Source organism: Artemia franciscana, chromosome 8 (assembly GCF_032884065.1).
Source record: "Artemia franciscana chromosome 8, ASM3288406v1, whole genome shotgun sequence".
Lineage (NCBI taxonomy): Eukaryota > Metazoa > Arthropoda > Branchiopoda > Anostraca > Artemiidae > Artemia > Artemia franciscana.
The window spans coordinates 35008105-35032062 of record NC_088870.1 but is presented as its reverse complement, the minus strand read 5'-3'; the positions used below and the strand labels follow the sequence as shown (position 1 = coordinate 35032062).

The following is a 23958-nucleotide window of genomic DNA, read 5'->3' as shown; positions in this document are numbered from 1 at the left end:
AAAATAAGCTAAAATAAAGGTAAAAACCAATAAAAAACTAAAAAGAAAAAAAGGAAAAAACTAAAAAAAATTTTCATCTAAAAAACTAAAAAAACTAAAAAAGGTAAAAACTAAAAGAACTAAAAAAGAAAAAAATAAATGACGAAACTCAAAGAGAAAGCGACCAGGACAAAAGGAATGTTCGATTAGCAATCAACAAAGCACCGGGACACAGGGAGTATAAATGACGACCAGGACATAAGTAAAAAAAAAAAAACTATCTATATATATAAAAATAAGTTGTCTGTGGATCTGTGGATCGTGGATCAGGTGACGTCACCTGAAAAAACTGGATCAGGTGACGTCAAAACTGAAAAAACTAAAAAAAGGCAAAAACTACAAAAAAAACTAAAAACTAATAAAAAAAATAAAAAAGCTAAAAAACTAAAAAAACTAAAAAAAGGCAAAAACTACAAAAAAAACTAAAAACTAATAAAAAAATAAAAAAGCTAAAAAACTAAAAAAACTAAAAAAACTAAAAAAAGGTAAAAAACTAAAAAAACTAAAAACTAAAAAAAACTAAAAAAAAGGAAAAAACTGAAAAATAAGCTAAAATAAAGGTAAAAACCAATAAAAAACTAAAAAAAAAACTGAAAAAACTAAAAAAAGGCAAAAACTACAAAAAAACTAAAAACTAATAAAAAAAAGTAAAAAAGCTAAAAAACTAAAAAAACTAAAAAAAACTAAAAAAACTAAAAAAAGGTAAAAAACTAAAAAAAATAAAAAATAAAAAAAAAATAAAAAAAAGGAAAAAACTGAAAAATAAGCTAACATAAAGGTAAAAACCAATAAAAAACTAAAAAGAAAAAAAGGAAAAAACTAAAAAAAATTTTCATCTAAAAAACTAAAAAAAACTAAAAAAGGTAAAAACTAAAAGAACTAAAAAAGAAAAAAATAAATGACGACACTCAAAGAGAAAGCGACCAGGACAAAAGGAATGTTCGATTAGCAATCAACAAAGCACCGGGACACAGGGAGTATAAATGACGACCAGGACATAAGTAAAAAAAAAATTTAACAAAACTAAAAAGAAGTTAAAAACTACAAAAAAACTAAAAAGAAAAAAAAACTAAAAACTAATAAAAAAACTAAAAAATCTAAAAATCTAAATAAACTAAAAAAGAAAAAAAAGGAAAAAAATAAAGGAGAAAAACAAAACTAAAAAACGAATGTATATACAGACCGGTACACCGGGATACAAATGACGACCGGGACACAGGGAATATAAATGACGACCGGGACACAGGGACACAACTACAACGGGGACACCGGGGGAAACAGGGGGATGTAAATGACGACCGGGACACCGGGACAGGGAATGGTCGATTAGCAATCACCATCAACAAAGCTCAAGGGCAATCATTAGAATCATGAGGTATAGATCTGAATACAGATTGTTTTCCCATGGACCATTATATGTTGCATGTTCAAGAGTCGGTAAACCTGACAATCTATTTATATGCAAAGACAATGGGACAGCAAAGAATGTTGTATATTCGCAAGTTTTACGTAGTTAAAACCATATATATATATATATATATATATATATATATATATATATATATATATATATATATATATATATATATATATATATATATATATATATCTATATTCACAGGTGGGACAAAGGGACACAACTACAATGGCGCGTAACTATTATGGCGCGTAACGACTCACGCGCGCGTGGGGGCTTGGGGGGGGGGCGCGAAGCGCCCCCACCAACTAGGTGTTGGGGTGGCGCGAAGCGCCACCCCAACAGCTAGTATATATATATATATATATATATGTTTTTAACTACGTAAAACTTGCGAATATACAATATTCTTCGCTGTCCCATTGTCTGTGCATATAAATAGATTGTCAGGTTTACCGACTCTTGAATATGCAACATATAATTGTCCATGGGAAAACAATCCGTATTCAGATCTATACCGCATTTTTCTAATGATTGCCCTTGGGCTCTGTTGATGGTAATTGCTAATCGAACATTCCCTGTGTCCCCGTCGCAGACATAAATTTATATTCTATTTTCTACACATTAAACATAGTAAAAAGTGACACGAACCAATAAATAAATTTTATAGTCAGAATGAAATTATTCAATCAACTTAATAAAACATAGTAAGACAATAATAATGCATCCCATTGGAGAGCAGAGCCTATAATTGATGGGAGTGACAAACATAAAATGTGACACATCAGCCTCGGGAAAAAAGTAATACATGACAAGCAGGGCAAGGAAGGTGACCCTGACATGGGCAAACAATAGATAATACTTATACTTAACATCAAAGCACAGAAAATAATATTTAACATTTCCTATGCGAATCGTACAAATTATGTCCAAATGACTAGGTTGAAACATTGTCTTGCAACCTATATTTATTTGAGATTAATATTAATTGATATCTAGTTGAAAACCTAGGTCTTTTAGAATTGACAGATGGAACTTGATATACTCGAGAATGTCTAAGAACCAGAGAAGGAGGGAGAATTACCAGAGACCTCTTGTAGAAATAGTCACTTGGCTTTTGTCTATCAAAATACCATATTGCAATATTTGGCCTACGGCTCTTAAGCGTTTCAAGTCTAAAATGCTCAGGAAAAAAAAATTGATACTAGAAACATACCTGACTAAAATATTTTGGAATTCTTTTCTTTTGGTTTGGTTGAATCCCCAGATATTTAATTGGTACACTAAAGGGAGCTAGTCATGAGTGTGTGAGGGGGCTAACCTGGGTCTCCGTAGCTTATTACCACTACCTTCTGGGCTAGGTATAGCCTCCTTTCCTTTACGTTTTCTTTCAACTTCGCCAGGGCTGCTGGCTTATAGAGGGGCATTACTGGTTGTAGAGATTGATTCAACTCTGTTTAGATTTTCAGCAATGTTGGTCAGGCCAAGGTCTGCATTTTCAAGACCAACTGGCAGTATCTTTGAGACTAGTTGGCAAAGTGATGTTATTATCTGGGTCAGATCAGATATCTGCCTTGTAACACCTTCAAACATGGTCATATACTTCTTGTTCAGGCCCTCAACTGGAATATGGTTAGGTGTCATGTCTCCAAGGAGGGAAGGAGTCTTTATGGACCATGGGGACATGTTTTGTTTGTGTTGGAAGTCCCTTCTTCAAGACCTCAGCAGCAGTCCTCATAGGGAAATTATTAGTGAAAAAAACGTTACAATTACTTTCTTCTCCATAAATACTGGGCACAGTCTGGCGTTCGCAGCATGGTTACGATTGCAGTTAGGGCACTTGAGTACCTGATCTTCTTTCACTGTTTTGGATTGAAGATATTCATTATGGATTTGCTGTCCACTACATAGTAGCGATCTTCTGCTTCTGTGGCAATTTGAAGCCATGCGGCTAAAACCTTGGCAATTGAAGCACTGTACTGCCCGGGGGATAAACTGCTTAACTGTATACCTTGCACCCCAAACGGAGATTTTCAAAGGGAACTGAAAATCCTGATTGAAAGTGCAAACCGCAGGGATAACTGATGGGCTTGGATTTTTAAAGGCCAGTGTCACTTGTTGTATTCTATCGTCAATTTGGACCTCCTGGACAAAATCATCCAGATGTGTAACCTCCTCAGAAGGGATAAATAAAATGACTTTTCTCTTTCTGATTAAAGCGGGGTTGGAGCTAAGACCAGGCACAAACTTTATCTTACGGCCATTTACTGCTATGTCTGGAATTGAAAGTATAGTAGCAGCTACTGATTGGTTTGCATCTATTATGATAATAGACCAATCTGGTCCAAGTCTTTCTAACATTGAGCCTTAATAACCCCTGCACTCATGAATTTGGAGGTGTTCATACAGTTTTTTTTTGCAAACAACCGTTCTACAACCTACTAATCTCACTTGGACCTTCAACACCCAAAGCCAAAATCCTAACACTAGAGTTATTTGGGTCAGGGGTGACAGGACTCAGTCATCCCAAATAAAATAAAAACTCAATGGGTTAAAAATACACAGGTAAAACAACAAAATCAAATCACAAAAATAAGTAAATTGTCAAATAGATAAAACAAATAGACTACAAGCATAGGAACCCTCAGTCAATAATAAATTATCAAGCAAAATAAATCAAAATCAGGCACAAAACTAAGTTTCAAAACAGGGTAAAAAAAGGGACTGATAAGCACCCTCGAGCAATTTGATTGTTACAATACGCAGGAATCTGGGAAAATTTGCCTCAAGGAAAATAAAGTCAAAGCAAGCCAAAGGCCAAAAATGCACAACAAAACGATTGTACAAGCGTCAGGGATGCCAAGGGAAGCACCCCTTGTGATTTAATCATCAAACCATGGCACAGAGCTATCGCTACTCGGGAAATAGCAATTTTGAATGTATTTGGTTTGTTTATATTTCAATTTTTTCTTTTCAATTCGTCTGATCCAAGCTTGCTAATATTTTGAGTTTTATACCTTTTTCAATTCCTCTATAGTGGTTAAGATAAAAATTATATCCTTTTATTTCCCATGCTGTTAGATAGGCCTTACAATACAAAAAAAAGCCTGTATTAATGAAAATCAAACAAAAACAAAAAAGTAGACTATGATGACAATCAGAAAAATGGTTATTGAGGATACTTGGCCATTCTTGCAGCAAAGTAAATATAAAAGGGAAAACTGTTTATACAGAATTTACTTCTCGGCTTTTAGACAAAAGAATAAGTCAGCATAGAGTAGTGGTTAAAATATAATTGAGGGCTTTACTCTGGGGCATTTTTAGCACTTAGAGCAGATTTTACAGATATAAAAGGTAATTACCATGAAAAAGGTGTCCATACATCACCAAATGATCCAAGCTGAACGCCAATGACAATTAATACTCCAAGAAAGAAAGATCGCCAGCCATACTATAAAATAAATATTGAAACTTATAATTAGGGTGGTCCGACTTCTTACTATAACCTCCCATTAGTTACTGTAATTATACTCAATTTTGTTCAATTTTAGCTGGACCCAATCACCCATAGTTAACTAAAATGTTTTCCTAGTGCAAGAAAATCAAGTATTTTTGATCATAGAAACAAAAATACAATACAAGAAGTTATGCTACAAAAAGGCTCCATAACTGAAAAATTCCTTTTTTAGGGATTGGGAAACATCCTCAGCCACAAAACAAAAAGAAAACTATTACCGATATATATATCAAGAAATTATTTTAAGATCATAATGGAAAGGTAATTCCAAATATTAGTTGACAAAGACTCTTAACATATATAGAAATGAAGAGGGTTAGTATCAGACATAGATTTTATCTGTTACTAATAGAAATAGATCTTGACTCCACAAAGCCGGAGTATCAATAACACAACAGAACTGGAGCTAAATTGAAAAAAGATGATACACTTGACAACGAAAATAAAGAGGGTCAGAATATATAGTGTGCATAACAGAACTAAAAAGCGGGAACAAATAATAGATTAACAGCTAATTTCACGCACCAGTTCATGAAATAAGTAATAGTAGCTCCTATTTGTCTTCACAAAAAAAATGAGCTGGAACTCCCAATTTGAAGTTCATATGATATGCATAAACAAGTAGGACAAATTAGGCATTATTACTATTACTACTACTGCTAACAGCTTAATGGAGCACCAAGCAGACTGAGGCCAGCACAGCTACACACGCTCCTCCTCCATCCCGATCTCTTCAAAGCATCCCTCTTTACACCCTCCCAAGAAGTTCTCATTTCCCTTAAATCTTTCTTTACGAATTCCTCCCATCACACCAAACAAGGACAATCTTCAACAATCTATCATCCTTCATCTGCACATCTAACTTACCCATTTCAATCTTTCTCTGATTATAACCTAAGAAAGCAGGATTTAACCCACACTTTTTGTGCTGCTTGACATATGATTAGTCATTTGGTGCCTAAAACAATCTGTAGGCAGATTCTTTGGAAAACATCCAACAAACTTTTCCTACAGTTTTTGGAAGGCCCATGCTTCAGAACCATATTTGACCAGTCATCACTGTAACTTTCAATATTATTCTACTCTTAGTGAACAGACTTATTTTCCTATTTTTCTAAACTTGTTTCAACTGTAAACAAAACGCATTGGGCCTTGGCTATTCTGCCTTTTAACATCTACACTACACGCACCATCTTTACTTATACTACCAAGGTAAGAGAAGTTGTCCACTTGATCAATATTTTCATTACCCATTGTCACCTTTTCATCTTCACTTATTCCAGCCTTAGTAGCCTGGTCTTCTTAACATTGATTTTCAAACCTATTCTAGTATCCTGAACCCACAAAATCTCTAAAAGTTCGTTCACTTTGCTCACACTTTCATCTAGGATGCTTAAATCATCAGCATAATCTAAGTTCAGGAAAGTTTGACTTCTTCATTAGATTATATTTTCTCCCATTGTCTTTCTACTTTTAAATTATTAACCTAAAAGTAAAAATTTGGTTGACACATCCTCTACCCTCCCTAAAACTGCCCTTTTCTTTTCTTAAAACTTTATCTACATCATTTCTAAGTATAAAAATTATCATTAAACTAAGTAGGCAAAAGTTGCTACCTGCAGAAACCAGACTAATGCCTCTATAATTCACACTCATTCTTATCACCTTTTTTTTTTAGAGTTTCCCTAAAATTTAAGTACTTTTCCTTTTTCAAAAATCCTAATCATAATCTTCAGTAACTTATTTCTAACCTCATAACCACCATGTTTAAGAAACTCATTTTCCACATTATCAGTAACTGGGACCTTAATATTTCTTAATCATTTGAGTACTGTAACTAACATTTTAGTAGAATAAACCTTCCTTCACATCCAAGGTGTCACAAACTTTTTCATTTTTGTTTATATCTATTCCTTTAACTCTATCCCGGTTTAAAAAATTCTCAAAAGGCTCTGCCCATCTCTCTTTAACTCTTTCCTTGTCACTAGTTGCGGCCCCATTCTTATCAAGTGGGACCAGTTCAGATTGAATACTCCCTCTCAATTGTTGTTTTTAAGTTATTACTGAGCTTGCATTGGGTAAACATAGTTCACTAAGCATTAGCTTTAAAGCAAAGGAGGTGGAAGTTTATTAGTCTCCTTTGTCACACCCACCCACACCTACAAAAAGATATTTGTCAAAATATAGGGGAGGGGGAGCATTTTTAAATCAAAAACTGGTATTTTCAACTGTCCCCTATCCCCCAACTAATTGGCACCCTGAGAGACAAGGATGACAATCACCAAATAACTTACAATGTATTAGAATAACCAGCTCTTCCAGGCTGTAAGAACCAGATTATTTAATTATTATTAATTATTAATTATTTAATTGATAATTATTATTAATATTTAATAATTATTTATTATTATTAATTATTTAATTGATTATAGATAATTTAAATTATTTTATGTATATACAACATTAGTGATTCACTTACTACTTGAGATAACTTGTATTACTTGCACCAAGAGGAACTCATACTTAATTTCTATATTACATATTTAACCAATGATTATTTCTAGATGTTGAATTTCAATCAAGAGTTTCAGATCATTCAAAACAATGTTATTCATGTTAGGTTTTAAAAACCCCATGCCTAAATTAAGATGATAATTTTGTCCAAAATCAAGAGTTGCATGGAATAAAAAGATGTTTTTAATCAACCTCTCTGTCTTTCTGTGGTACTCTAAAAATAGTTCCAAATTGCCAAAAATGACTCAGATTTATTCTGAACAATTGGTATTCCTTGCACACTTGAAGGGAAAGTCAACATACAAATACTATGGCAACTCTTAAAACAACAATAAATTAATGTAAAATACAAAATTCTCATGAATCAGTTTGGAAATAGGAACTTTTATCCATCTAAACAAACAAGACCCCCTGGACACTGTTGCCCCTTTTTGATATAGATTTTCATAATGAGCTTCATTTTTTTGCTGCATTAAACAAGATGAGATTGCAATACATGAATGAGCTTTTTTACAGCAAATAAAAATACTGGGCAAAACAGGATGATATTTTGGGAGGACAACTGCTTCCTCTCTTCAGCACTATAAGAGAAAGTTACAAGGAAGCACATGTACATTTTCTGGGAAAACATGCAAAGGAACAAAACTGGATAAGAACGAACAATGTGGAAAGCATAAAAAAACACAAATCTTAAGGATAAAAACACCTAAAAAACCAAACAACATAGGAAGAAACAACAACAAATAAAATCAGATTCAGCAGATTAAAAAAATTTTAAACCTAAAAATCCTAATTTCAAAAGCAAACCACTCATCAATATCCACAATTAACAAAAAAAATGTTCTCACTTAATACTAGAAAAGCAACTAAAAAGTTGAATATTCTTTCAATTGAACACAATTAGCTACCTAGGAAAAAAACTACATCACATGTTGTCAACTTTTGACTCTTGTGTACTAGACCTTGTTTGTACTAGATATGAGTGGTTGGGGGCATGTGTCATTTTGTGAATACAAAATTGACATAGGATTTATCTTAGGGATGAATAAATTATCAGCTCTAGGTGTAAGTAAACCAAAATAAGTCGCTTATTCTAATATTACTTGTATCTCTGTTTAGAGCTAGACCTAAATTTTAGTATTTATAAATTTCAAAAGCCTCTCTGTGCTGCCAGACCACACCCTTGTCATGAAAAAGCAAACTAGCTTGGTCAAATAAATATTATGGTGCTGGTGAAACATATAAGTAAGAGCTACGTATAAAAAGAACCTATCTATAACAACAAGATGAGCCATGTTATAATAAGAGCCATCAGTGTAAAAAGAACCACGTTTGATCTAAGTCAATACTGCCTTCATTTGATTTAAGTGTGCACAAAAATTATCAGTTTACAAAATAAATGGGTTTAATATAATATTATTTTTTTGTTGTTAAATATGAATGTGTTTCTCAACAGCTTTCTCTTATAGTGCTGAAGGAGGAAGCAGTTGACCTCTACTTGTTTTGTTTCATCCAGTACTTTTGTTGGCTTGAAGAAAATTCATTCTTTATCTTTGTTTCTTTAATTTCTGTTGTTTGTTATGGCAGTCCAATACAGTTGATGAAATTACCCAACAGATCATTATTTTATTTTCTTGAATATTAAGTTTGGTTCTATCTCATCAATATTTTGTTGTTCCTTTCTTCTATCCTTGTATTACTTGTGATGTCACTTAATCAAGGCAACAAACTTTAAGTAAGGAACAACTTGGTCCAATGGTAACCAAAACTTTCAAAAATATAAATTTGATAACAACTGATGCATCAAAAGAATTGGATTTTTATGTTGATTTTAAATATATAAAATTAATTATGTTTAATATTGCCCATCAAAAGCAATGAGTGAAGAATTTGCCTGATTTTTGAAAAAAGGGGAAACACAAAAAGTCAAGCAATTATAGTGAAAATCACACGATCAGATTCAACACATCTGAGAACTCTATAGTAGAGGTTTCAAACTCCTATCTACAAAAATTTGCAATTTTGTATTTTTGCCAGAAAAAAAAATTATGCATACATTTTTTTTGTTTCTTCCAGGGGCGATAGTATCAAACCAATAGTCCTTGGAGATTGAGAGTAGGCTCATTAGAATGAAAATCATAATATCTAGCCCCCTTTTTAAGTGATCAAAAGGATTGGAAAACTAGACCCCTTCCATATCCTTCCCCCTTAAGACATTTGATGAGAATATTGGATAGTAAACTGATTCAGCACAGTTAAAATGTCCAACAGCTATGTCTTTAGGGATGACAAAAACCCTCATAGCCCTCAGGATAAGGGCTGTCAGTTATGCCATTTGCCCACTGTTTGCATATAGTATTTACTATTGGGAATTACACAGACATTTTTGGTGAAATGTTTTGGGGGGAAAATAAGACTAGATGTCACTTTAGGGCTTTAAACTAGATTTGCATGTGAAGTGATTATTATATATTTAGAAAAAAGGTGTAATCCTAGGACACAAGCTACACATAAAGAAACATGTTGAGAAAAAACAATTCTTAGGGGAGAGGGGGGCAAAACTGTACATTGGACCTCTTGTCCAAAGTCTTTGAACTAATCCATTCAGAAAATCACTACTAGATACCATGGGATGATAAAAACCCTCGTAGCCCTCAGGATAAGGGCTGTAAGTTATGCAATTTGCCCACTGTTTGCATATAGTATTTACTATTGGGAATTACACAGACATTTTTGGTGAAATGTTTTGGGGGGAAAATTAGACTAGATGTCACTTTAGGGCTTTAAATTAGATTTGCATGTGAAGTGATTATTATATATTTAGAAAAAAGGTGTAATCCTAGGACACAAGCTACACATAAAGAAACATATTGAGAAAAAACAATCCTTAGGGGAGAGGGGGGCAAAACTGTACATTGGACCTCTTGTCCAAAGTCTTTGAACTAATCCATTCAGAAAGTCACTACTAGATACCATTCATGCAGCACACATGCAGTCGAAGTTTTGAATGTTTGATGCCAAAGACAACTGAGATAAGAGGTAAAGAAGGTTTTATATACTCTCTGGAAATTTTGACACCTGCAGTCCTTGTCAAATATTTTCCAAGCTATTCTATCTATAGGGTTGTAAGATAGAAAGATCATAAGAAGTATGTTTCTGGTATTTTCCTGGTAATTTTCATCAATAAATGTCTGACGGTTTCTACAAAAAGATAAATTTTCAAAATGACATCAATAAGGGGTGACTGCACACAGTTTTTTGGGGGCAACTCTAGACACATTTTGAGGTGTCCACTTTTGCCCCATGCTGATGGAAGTATTTCCAAGCCTGATATTAGAAGTAGCTGGAGGTAGGAAATTACCAAGTATTTCAATTTTATTATAGACTACATATAGGCTTCTCTCCATTCTTAACATTTTATATTTTTCTTTTACAGATGGTTTGCTCCTATATTCAAAAGGGGGTGGTCCCCCAGATCCAGAATTATTGAAGTATGCTGTGAGACAAGTTGTAAATGAGAATTCAGGCTCCAAAAGTGATTGCTAAAAAGGGGGCAAAACAGGTGGCACAGACCATGTTGGCAGAAACAGGGGAAATACCACAACGCTGTGCTTTGTGTCTGCAACTGGTTAGACTATTCCACCAGTGCTTGTTTTTCCAAGAGTCAAAGCTCCTGAGAGAATGTATTGAGATGACTCCCAGCTTGCATTGGCTTAGCCCATCATAGTGGATGGATGATGTTGGAGAATTTCCTTTGTTCAATGCAGCACTTCCAGAAAAAAGTTAAACCCAGCAAAGAGTATCCTGTTTTGCTCTTGTTTGACAATCATGAAAGCCATATTTCAATTGAAGTAGTTTCCTTGTGCAAAGATAATGGCATTCATCTTCTGACCTTTCCTCCCATTGCTCTCATCTCATCCAGCCCTTTGATGTTTTGATTTATGCACCATTCAAACATGCCATCAGGGAGTCATCTGACACTTGGTTGCAGATGAATCCAGGTCAGAGGATTCCAATACACAAAATAGCAAAGTTGTGCAAGCAGCCCTTTCTAGAAAAGCTGAGCCCTCATAACATCACAGCTGGTTTTTAGAAGGCAGGAATTTTGCCTTTGAATATAAATGTCTTCACAGAAGCCAATTTTCTACCAGCTGAAGTGATAAACTGCTCTGACCCAGTAGAACAGAATCACCCAGATTCTACTACAGATAATCCTCACCCTAGTTCAGTTCATACTTCTGCTCCTGTCTTGGTGGATCAACCAAAGGCAACACCAAACCTGCCTATAACTCCTGAAAGCATAAGACCATATCCAAAAGCAAGAATGCAACTGGGTCCCTGCAAAGAGCACAAGAAAGGAAAAATTAGGATTTTGACAGATACTCTAGAGAGGCAATCCCTTGAAGTAGAGGCTCAGGCAAAGCTTGACAAGAAAACTAAAAAATCGGTTCCTAATTGCAAACCAGATGATTCATCAAGATCAAAGTCCTTGAACTCAGAGTCATTGAAGAAGTCCAACATTTATCCATTGACAAGGAGGCTGAAGATGCCATTTCATATAAAGATATGCAGCTCATACATAATTTGGATGATGAGTCTTTGCCCACTGGAAGTGTCATTGAACTTGAGACTGACAAAAAGAAAAAATTCCAGGAATTTTGTGCTTATGAGGTTTATGGTTGGAAAGAAACCAAACTCTGCTGTTTACTATGTTGGTGAGATTGACGAAGTGAGTGGCAGATTAGCTAAAATAAACTACCTCTGCAAATCTAGTGAAAAGTTTATCTTCATGGAATGTCCCAATTGTGCAGAACTGATTTTAATGATATAATTATGTAGCTGCCTACTCCTTTTGCTGCAGGAGGAACAGGGTGAGCAGTCAAAGGGCTTGTACTTGGGTTTGACTTGTCTTACCATGCCATAAAATAAAGATGTAAAGTGCTAGAAAATGCCTTTGGAGGTCTTTTGATATTCCAGTCAACTCTACCACTTTTATAGTATCTATATACACTGTTTGAATTGTTTACTAATAGATGTCCAGAAATGCCCTGCATGTGTCCAAAGTCACCCATGGTAAGGGTGACTTTGGACACTTGAAGAGGTCATATGTTTTTGGGTCTTACTGAGAAATGACTTGATTGAAGTCATGGAAAAAAATTACTAAGACAGATGAATAATTATGCTTTCTGTACATGTAAAAATGAAGTTTGTATTTTTAGAAGAACATACTATAAGGGTCAAAACCTAAAATTGTATAGTTTTGCCCCCCTCTCCTTCTAAATCTTTTGTGTCTATTCTCCAAGTGTTAAAAAATGTGCTCAAACACATGCCTGACTGCCATCTAACCTAGCCTAGTCAAACTTGACCTAACCTGGTACTTATCTGTTACAGGAACAATTCTCAAGTTCTCCTTCCAAGTATATTTGGTTTCTCTGATCCTCAATCTTAATAAAATATATCAATATAATACTTTATTAACAAAATAATGGGAACTAACTGAACCAAAATTTCATTTTAACATCCAAGGTCAGACACTATTCGTTATCAATATAGATCACAGACTAAATGAATTTTATACATTGTCAGAAAAACCAGTTCTACTTATATAAAGGACTTGAGTGTTGTAGCTACAATAGATAAATACCCAAACCCAATTTCTCACTATCTATTAATATGTGGTATGATAAATAGTTAGATGGCACTGATGTTGTGTCAAATCCTTGTCAAATCCATGCTTAATTTTCAGAAATTGTTAAAATATTTGAACAGCAATGAAAGAAGCAAAGATAAAGGTTCTCTCTTGCAAAATATGCTAACTAGGCTATGATTATTCTGTATATTATGAAGTAAGAATTGTTTTCTTAAGATGTGTCCTTGTGTGGGGCTATGTTCTAGGATTATACCAGAAAAAGCATAATAGAAGACACCAAGCAGTGTATTCATCTTGTAATGTAAGTAAAGGATCCATTACGAGATTTACCAACCCTTACCCTACAAGGCTATGTAAGCTGAAACTCCCAACTCTGGTTTATAGAAGAAGATGGGGTGGTGTCATTCTGGCTCATAAACTTATTAATTCAAAGGCACTTCCTGATCTCCTTCCTTTGGCATCTCAGGACTCTTGTATCTTCTTATTCAGCAGACCGGTTTTTCAGTCGATACTATTTAGCCCTTTTCCTTTTGGCTAACTCTGTGAGATCAACAGAGCTATGGAGCTGGTTTGTCTTATATGATTTTTATCTGCTCAGATTTCTTGAAGTATATCTTTTGATACCAGCAGTTGAATTATAAGAGAATATATATTGAGCTCTGTGCTCTGCGAGAGAGTATGGTCAGCAAGACTCTTGGCTGTTAGTGGAATTTTGTGGTGTTTAAAGCATTCTAACATTTTACATCACAGGGTATACTGTGCAGACGTCAGCATATTACATTCAAATAGGCAGTGATCTATTGTTTCATTCTTAAGATTACATGACCTGCAAAGAGGGGACGAGGGAACTTTGCCACTTGAATTATGGATCTGATATGAAAATGCCTGAAAATTTAGCCCATTTGAACCTGATCGAATTCTATGATAAATCTTGGAAAGGTGCTTACTTGGGAAAGGTGATAGGGTAGGATTCTTATTATTTAGCAGTACCTCTGTAAGTCTCCAGTGGTAAATATCTCTAATGGGGATTGGTCTCCCACTAGGCTGGTCAATATTTAAAGCATTTTTTGCTATTTCATCTGCCTTATGGTTACCTATTATACCCGAGTGGCTTGGAATATACTGAATATGAGTTAAAATACCTTTTGAAGCAAAAATATCAATAATCCTAAGACAAAGAAATGTGTCAATATCCATCTTATTTTGAGAAGCTGACAAAAAAAGCTCAAGGCTTGACAAAGAGTCAAGCCTTGAACCTCTCTCCTAAAGCGATAATATGGGTTGAGCAGAATGCTCTGCTTGCCACTTTCTCATTCATTTTGGACCCATCTACAAAAATTTGGAAATAGTTTTTATAAGCAACATTATTTAGCTCGGCAATTTTTTTTCTGAATAAAAGAAATGGGGGTCAGTTCTTTGGTCCACTTTGAGAAGTCAGTCTTTATTATGGGGGTTGACCAACTCCAGGGGGGGTTTGGGGGAATGTGGATGCAATAGATTTCACTGGCACTGGGAACTTCTTCTGGATATTTGCATATTCCGAGTGGGTTGGTGTCCTGGATTTGGGATCCCTTGTCTGAGAGGACGCGGGTTCAAATCCCAGTGTACCCAATTCTTCGATTTGGGACAGGGGTCAGTGGCGTGACTCTGTAAGCTTAGCCAGAGTTGACCCAGCTCTAAATGGGTACCTGGAGAAATCTGGGGAAGGTAAACAGGAAGGGTGTGCGAAAGCACAGGATGGTTGGCCCCCAACCCCCCATTGCACTTCCTGGCTGAAGGGCCAAGAAACGGAGATCAGCACCGCCAGTACAGACTGTAAAGTTAATTGCCATATCCTTTACCTTTTTTTTTACCTTTATTTGCAATGCCTCTAAACACAGATGGATTTCTTAACCAGTTATGCAGGGTATGAGAATCATTGGCTTCAATTTTTGTATGGTAATTAATTAGTAGAGATCTCCTTCTTTTGTTTATTGGTGATAGTCCACTCTCAGTAAGCAGAAACTTAGTTTTTGTTGGTTTCCTAAGATCAAATATAAGACGAATTATATAATTTTTCGTCGTTTTGATTTTTTGCATGTGGGTCTTAGCACAAGCACCATAAACTATGAGGCCATAATCAATATGGGGTCTTATATATGATTTATAAAATTGGAGTAGTGTTTTCTCATTACATCCCTAAGGTGTGGCTAGTAGCCTTTTAATTATTCTTATTTTTCTATAGCACTTTTTTATTGTGTTTGTGATGTGGAGGTGGAAGTTTAGTTTTTGGTCAAGTATGAGCCCTAGATAATTAATTTGATTGTCCTCTGGGATAAGTATTCCATTCAATGTTAGCCTTGCATTATAATGATTTTGCTTATGGTGGAATTGGATAATTTTTAACTTTGTGGGTGCAGTAGGTAAAATTGACTTTTGGGAGAACTTTTCAAATTGGAAAAGTGCATTTTGCAGCTTTGAATGCGCAATCTTGCATTCATAATATAAGGGAACATAACTTACAGTTATCTAGGCATTCCTCCTCAAAGCAGCAACACACCCATTTTCTGACCAACTGTGTTGCCAACCTCTGGAACAAGTTACTGCCAGATACCATTACTGCCCAAACCACAAATAGCTTTAAGAACCATCTCAACAATGAATGGTTGACAAAAGAATGGAAGTATAACTCAGAAACACTTTAATCAGCAAAATCAAACCACTAGTCAAGTGTACATATTCAACTATGTGTCATGTATTATCAACTCTGGAGCTTCTACAAGAAATAATCCTTAGATTGCTCCAAACTGCAATTTAAGGTAATAGCCTAGCCAAATAAATAGCAATTTTCCAAGTGTTGGGAAGCAAAAAATGGTAAAATTCTAGTTTAGTGACTTTTGGCTATCTTTGAAAGAGGTTAGGTGAGGAAAATGAAACTTTCAGGGATGGGTCTACAGGCTAAAGTATGTCCTGGGAAGGTATTTTGAAATATCCACCTCTACTCCCTCTCCCTCTAGAGGGTCCTGACCTTTAAAAATATGTGTGTTATAAAAGTGAAACCTTGCAAAATCTATCTTCTGCTTGAATGAAGTACAACAAATTTGTTTTCAGCTGCACAACTTTGCTCAATCCTAATTTATAAGGTTTTACAGATATGCAAATATATTTCCTAAATTTTGAAAAAAAAACATAAACATGGCTCAGAGGTCTAGGCTACTCAAATAACAGGAATTGCATTTTCAGAACAAAAGGCAGAGAAAAATCAACTGGTAACTGAAAATTAAGGTAAAATGTTGTTTTGTCAAAATTTCATGAAGGCAAATTTGAGGACTTTCTAGAGGGAGAAGGAGTGGAGGTGGGTACTTTAAAATACCTTCCTGGGATATACTTTAGCCTGTAGACCCATCCCTGAAAGTTTTATTTTCCTAACCTAACCCCTTTCCAAGATATTAAAAAGTCACTCAACTAGAATTTTACCCATACTTTAGCCTGTAGACCCATCACAGAAAGTTTCATTTTCCTAACCTTTCCTTTTTGAGATAGCCAAAAGTCACTAAACTAGAATTTCACCCAATAAATTAACAATTATAGATTTTGATTTAAGAGAAGGTATCAAAAAGATTGGGTAAACCTAGGCAAATCAAACAAACCTGAATTATATTCTTGATGGATATTCTTAATGTGTCCTTGGCCACATGGAAAACTGTCACTGCTACAAATGAAAGAATGTGAATCATACACGTGTGAAGAAAACTTAAAGACCTTGATTGGCACAGAAATTGAACAATCGGTGGGATGAAGAACACTCTTAGCCCAAATGTCACATGTTTCTCCATTTGAAAAGCATTGAATATTGTGATGCAAGCATTTTAATTTATAAAACAGCCAATTCCTGCAAAGCCAAATGTTTAAATTTAGTCTTGTCTGGAACACAGACAAAATGTGTGTAGTATTTATATCATAATATCACGTATCATATGCTTTTTGTTTGTGATTTTAAAATCTTCGAAAGGGTAACTTTCCATTGTAGCTAAAATGCTGAAAGTTATTCAATCTTACATTTATGAACACATCATTTGGCTTTGGCAAATCATAAGAGGGCTGCTAATCTTCTGAATAAACTTTATCCCCCATGAGTCCATGGGAAGAGCTGTTTAAGATCTAGTTACTGACTACTTAGTCATATTCGTGGTCACAACTATGATTGCACTAAGAAACCCCATTCACTTGGGTCTCAGAGTCTTAGGACGCCAGAGTAAGGACGCCGACAGGGGCAAGCAATATCCCCACTTCCTGGGAAACAAAAAGAATCAAAAAATATATAAAAAGAGGAAAATGAGAAATATCCCACACAATTATAGGCAAAAATAAGTCTTTTAATAGCACTTGTATTCTTCGAGGATTTCTTTGCAATGGTCATGGATTTATGGGTAACCTTAGTCCCATTTGGCTAATGAAAATTTGTTAGTCAATTTTGTGAATTCACTTGCTTTAGATATTGCACTGCCTGTGAAAAGGAAACGTTCGCCAAAAAAAATTAATTACTTCATTTTTTCAAATACAGCATTAAATAGTAACTTACTTTAATAATAATTAAATTGGCTTCAGTGAGTCTTTAAGGAGAAAAAACATGGCGCTGAACTGCCGCAATGGCAGCCTCCATATTTGTGACGCTAGATAAGTTAATTTCGTAATATGATGATCTGATAATTATAAATTTTGGAATTTAGGTAACAAAAAATATAACAGAAAATATAACAAAAGATAACATAAAAGAATTTTTATTCTTAAATAACTTTTGAGACCGCATTAGGTAATAATGACAAAAAAAAAATCACAAAGAAGAGCGAAACGAGGACAATAACAGTTGGGGAAAAACGGAAAAATATGCAAATATTTTGGTTGAGATCTCTGTTCAACTGTCCTCAGCGCAAAATAATAAAATATAAAAACTGAACCTCAAAATATATACTGAGGACCCTTTCAAAACAACGATGAAAGAGTAACTGAATGAAAAATACAATCCTGAATGATATTTCAAAATTTAATTTTATGTAAAACATTCTTAAATGCTAATCGCTTGCCAGATAGGGTATTATCAGAGACTCTATTACATTGCGAATTATAATTTTGTGGACGGATATAAAAATGATCGGAATTATTAAATTCATTATAAATGAGGCTTAGGGTAGTTTCTCCAGTGTCTCTGTTGAAAGTAATCTTTAGGTGAATGTGCTTTTTATTTCAACTGCCTTCCTGAAAACTTGCATGAGACCCTTAACAGGGGCAATAATGGAATTATTATCAAACACAATGAAATGATTTGGGTTGTCATAGACAGGTTGAGGCAAGGCTGAGTCATAAATGTCAGGCCTTTGGCATAGCCCTATGGCTTTATCGATTGAAGACCTGTCTTCCGACAACCTCTTCCCTAATTGTAGTTGAGTTCTACCTGCATAAAAACAGCCATAAGAACAAGGAATTCTATAAGCACCACTACTCAGAATGGGGCTGGTTTTATCTTCACCACTGTTGAAAAGGCTCTGTGTTGTATTTGAAGTTTTAAAGGTGACACTAAGGTTAGATTTTTTTAGAATTATTTCCAGTTTGTCACTCAATTTGGGAATATAGGGTAGAACAGAGTAAAGTTTCTTATCATTCACTGTCTCAAAAAGTATTTATCCTTTATCAATATATTTTGATATAATTTGCTGTTTATATACGAACGCTTAAACGAATACCTAAAACTATTCTTTGAAAACTTCTCTGGAAAATATTCAGCATATCTTCTTTAGCTTTTTGAAGCATCTACGTCTTACTGTCGTACTTAATTGCTGATATTATGTGGCTTCTAGTATCCTAATCTTAGTTGTAAAACTTAATTTTCTTTTCTTCCAAATGTTTCTCAACACTGGAAAAAAAACACCACGCAATGTCAAGGTAATAGCAGTTATCAAGTGGTTTTAAAACATGAGTGCTTCCAAAAATCAAAGAGGATGACCTAAATATTTCGCAGCACCTTTAGAGTTAAACAACTGCACATCAAAAGTCTTAGTTAAGCTAGTATATGGCTAATATAATAATCAGTGTCTAATATAATTAACAACTTTAATGCCAAATTTAGTGAAAAAATCCACAACAACAAAAAAATGAAAATTCATAGTAATTATTACAAAGGATCAATAGTATATTGTTTTCTTTTCCAAAAGCTGAATAAAAAGTTTTTCTTCTTTGTTTCTCCTTGTCGTTTATCATCTGAAAAAAAAAAATGTTGCAATTCAAAATAAACTAAGGGATACAATTTATCATTCGAAAATAAAAAATCCTGAAAAACTTCTTTATAATCTTAATTTCTTTATAGCATTGTCTGTGGTTCGATGGAGAAGTAGCATAGCAGCAATATCCATCATTTTGCATATCTATCTTTCAGCTTACTATCTTGCAATAAAAGACTATTTCTTGAAGTTCCTCCTGCTAGTATTTATTGCTAAATGGGACAACTGAATTGTCCCATAATGATTATCAAAGACTAAAATTAAAAACAGATTCTTTTTAAATGGCCAAATATATGATTTTTTTCATGAAATACCTACTCGGATTACTTCATTAAACAAGTATCATTTTGTTATATCCAGAACCAATATATTTAGATTAATGACAAAGCAAAATTGCTATCTCTTATCTCTGTCTTCCTTATGTTCTTTTTTCGCTTGGTTCCCTTTGTTTCTTAATGTTTTGTTTCGTATCTACATGAGAGACCTAAATTTCCATGTAATTCATGTCAAAAATTTAAAATCCCCAAATATTTCTCCTTGGTGGGCAAATATCAAGATTTTTTAAAGCAATACCCGTCGGAAATTTTTTTTTCTGATGATGTATTTTCTCAATGTTTCCAAGGTTATTTTAATCTGGATTAATACTACAATAGATACTTTTTATTTCTTTGTACTTTATTTTTTGTTGGTGTTTTTTTAATGTTGTATTTGCAAGAAAAGAGAACCACATATCCCCGTTATGCCTGTAAAAGTTTGAAATCACAAACAGATCCCTCCTTGGTGGCCAAATACACAGATCTTATCGGGCAACACCCATCTGGAATTGTTTCCAGAAGATCTTTCTTCTCGCTATCTCCATGATTAATTTAATTTGGATTAGTGCTACAGTAGAAATGGTTTATTTCTTAGTTCTATTCAATATCATTTTTCACTTTTTTTGTTTGGTTCCTAATGTGTCGTTTCGTTTGCTATAAAAAGTACTACAATTAAACATTAAACCGGTCAAAATTTAGAGCTCCCCTCCCAAAAATCCTTTCTCTTTGGGAAAACATCTAAATTTTGCCAGGCAAAACATGTGTGGCAATCGTTTCCTAAAGATGGTCATTTGCTGTCTCGACGGTTCAATTATTTTAGATTCATGCAAAACCGGCACTCGAAATGACTTATCTCTCTACTACTAGTACTACTACTACTACTAACAAATCACCACAGCACCAATCCGTCTGAGACCTACACAGCTACGTGTGCTCCTCCTCCATCCCATTCTATTCAAGTCTCCCTCCTTGAAACTTCCCATGAAGTTCTCGTTTCGTTTAAATCTATCTTTATGACATCTTCTCACCCCAAAAGAGGACGACCTGCTTTCCGTTTAGCCCTAGACGATTGGCCGAATTTTTCGGCAATATGTCTTCATTTATCCATAGAACGTACCCTAACCATCTCAACCTTTTTTTCAATATAGCCCTAGAAAGTGGGATTGAACCATATTTTTCGTACAGCCTACTGTTTGAAATACGGTCAGTCAGCCGGGTACCCAGAACAATCCGTAGGCAATTTCTCTGGAAAACATCTAGTAAATCTTCATCCGCTTTTCGAAGCACCTCTGCTTCAGAGCCATATTTGACCACTGTCATCACCGTACCTTCCAATATTCTAATCTTGGTTTGCAGACTTATCTTCCTACTAATACAAACTTTTTTTTAACTTTGGAAAAACACCTTGAGTCTTGGCCATTCTACTTTTAACATCTTCACTGCTCCCACCGTCTTTACTGATAATAATACCAAGGTAAGTGAAGCTGCCCACCTGATCAATCTTTTCGTTACCCAACGTCACCTTTTCATCTTCACTTATTCCACGCCTTAGTGACTTAGTCTTCTTGACATTAATTTTCGAACCTATTTTAGAACCCTGAACTAACAAAACCTCTAAAAGTTCATTCCTTTTGTTCAGACTTTAATCTAGTTCACACTTATCCCACTTATGCTCAGACTTATCCCTCAGTTCTATTAAACAATATTTTCGTTCACATTTATTTCTGTTTATATTTTTCCCTTCTAAGAATTTAATGGTTACAATAATTTCCTAATTTTTCTTTCAATTATTTAATTTTCATTTATGGTCTTGTCGATGTTTTTTGTTCTTTTTAATGCATTTGATTGTATTTCTGTAATGATTTTACTTGTTGTCAGGCAATATTTGCAAAAAAAAAGTTTCACCCCATACAAATCTGGCCCCAGGGTTTAATGCTAAGATATTGTAAATTCAGCATAAATAACCGTTGATTTGATGGATTAACAGACAATTTCGACCATTCTCTTTTTAAGGAAGACGAAACTATTACAATTGGTGATACAGTAAGTTTTATTGTAACATTTGCCACATTCTTGTCCCAAATTAAAAAGAAAGAATATCCTAACTTGTGGCTATGATGGGTGATATCCAGGTGAAACCTTTAAATACACCAGAAAATAGATTTAAGTACTGTCCATCATAGAACTTTTTTTTCGATTCTAAAGATGGTCTTATATAGAAAGTGTAGTCTTAAATACAATTTTAAAGTCTCAACTTCGACCTTCCCGCACAAAATCTTAGGTGTGTCCGTAGAAATTGACGCTAGAAGAAAAATTAGAAGATTAGGAAGAGAAATAGGTAAGCATACCGGTTTCAAGCGGGCCTTCCTTTTTGCCACTCCCAGGGATTTTCTTATCTTGAAATCCGTTTCTAAATAAATTTTCCGTCGACTTTGACATATTTGATTGTAATCTTTTTCTGTGCAGATTGTCAAGCTCAAGCGATTTTATCGGTTTTAAGACTTTGCTTGGTTTTGCAACAGGTGACAACGAAACAAAAGAGTTGTCTTCCACGTTAATTTGATGAGACTTTCGTTGTTTATCGCGATCATGTTTGTAGATATTCGCTGGCGGAGGAGGTGGGACAAATCCAGGAGGGACTTCGTCTAACTTTATAATACCTTCACTAATTAGTTGCCTGAGTGTTGTTATTTCTTCACTTGAGCTGACCAGGGTTTTTTGTGTTTTCTCACTTGCTGGACTATCACTGTCCATCAAATATTCGCCGTTTTTATTTTCTGGCAGATATTCAAAACTAGTTGATGATCTACTACGGTTAAGTCTGAACGATTCTTCAACAGTCTTAGTAGAGCAAAGCGAGTCGTTTGACATTTTTCTACTAAGATGTGAGTTTTGAAAAGGATGGTTCTGATCATCTGAAATTTCTTTGTCATCAGATTCGTCATTACAATTTTCTTGTAATTGTAGAATAGGGGATGAAGGGAGGTATATATTTGCATTCTTTATAAACTTATCTTTTATAATTGGTGCAAATTTTTGCGAATCAGATGTCATGTACTCGAGTTCTTCGTCAAACTTATTTTGGGCCATTACTTTCATGACATTACGCTGTGAAGAATCAGGTTTCTTATGGCTTCGTTTTCTTTGATTTTCCAGACTGCGAGTATCAGCTTTGTTTTCAAGGAAGGACTTCGATCTTTTGTTGAAAGACCGAGCATGAGCTTGAAATTGAGCCTTGCGTACATCCAATTGTTCAAGGGACATAATGTGCTCCAAATTAATACTGTGTCTTTGATTCTTGTGATATGCATGACTCATCCTGTGCAAGAAATGGTTATTGCCTCTGCTTATCTGTTGAAGCTCGTGCATATGGAGTTTTTCTTGGGCAGATCTCAGTACAGTTGGGCTTTCAGGTATACTTAACTGCTGGTAAATTTGATCTTCCATTGACATAAATTGACTAACTGACAAACTACGATGCAGATGCTGCGGGAAAAAGCCATTTGTTGCTACATATCCATCATTTATTGGACATAGATGCTGCCTTGAATGAAACATATTTGTCTGGGCTGGATAACGCACCTCAAAATCACTTCGTGGATCAAGGACACTATATATAGGAGACACTGAATACGGCCGTTTTTTGTGTCTAATTTGTGGATTTTCGATCGCTGAAGAGTTGCAAGGTTCCACAGAAAAAGACCACTTTGACTGCTTCACACAAGGCTGAAAAAAAGGTTTTAAGTTATTAAAAAAGTCAAGTTTTTATTTTCCTATTCTTTTCAACTATTAATAAACTAAAACAAATGAACATCGGGTCATTTATTTAAGGATTTCTGTTTAATTGACTTTGAATAAAATTAAATTTATGTCTTTTTATAATTTTTTTTTTGCATTGCTGTCTTTGAATAAAACCTCTAGAGCACCTTAAAATGATTTTGTTTTCGGCTAAAAACGTGATATGGGATTGTTTCATTATAAGATCTAAATAAATTCTTATCCTATCCCTAGCATAACAAGCTGCAACATTCCAGAATTGTAATTATTGAAGGGATAATAATGAAGAAATGGTTTTGTTAGAACGGGGGGAGGCAGGGGGTGAAAGAGTCACGGACCCTCCTTGTGTCTCTAATAATACAGTACAATCAGAAGGAGATATGAAGACAACAGAAGACAACCAGCGAGCAAAGCCGACCAGAGCCTGATGGGTTAAAGTTTGATCTTAAAAAATGTGACCGCCTGAGATTAGTAAG

General features: G+C 34.6%; 2 protein-coding genes across 2 annotated transcripts in view; both read right to left on the bottom strand.

Annotated features, from left to right (window-relative positions):
- Positions 1 to 16992, bottom strand: part of LOC136030347 (protein-S-isoprenylcysteine O-methyltransferase-like) — a 52339-nt gene extending 35347 nt beyond the window's left edge. The window contains exons 1-2 of the mRNA XM_065709264.1: positions 16767 to 16992; positions 4819 to 4907 (exon numbers count right to left, since the gene is read on the bottom strand). Of these exons, the coding sequence (XP_065565336.1) occupies positions 4819 to 4907; positions 16767 to 16952 (275 nt within the window). The 5' untranslated portion in view covers positions 16953 to 16992. The remainder of the gene's footprint in view (positions 1 to 4818; positions 4908 to 16766) is intronic.
- Positions 16993 to 19210: 2218 nt separating this feature from the next.
- Positions 19211 to 23958, bottom strand: part of LOC136030341 (uncharacterized) — an 88966-nt gene continuing 84218 nt past the window's right edge. The window contains exons 4-5 of the mRNA XM_065709259.1: positions 22054 to 23431; positions 19211 to 19371 (exon numbers count right to left, since the gene is read on the bottom strand). Of these exons, the coding sequence (XP_065565331.1) occupies positions 19286 to 19371; positions 22054 to 23431 (1464 nt within the window). The 3' untranslated portion in view covers positions 19211 to 19285. The remainder of the gene's footprint in view (positions 19372 to 22053; positions 23432 to 23958) is intronic.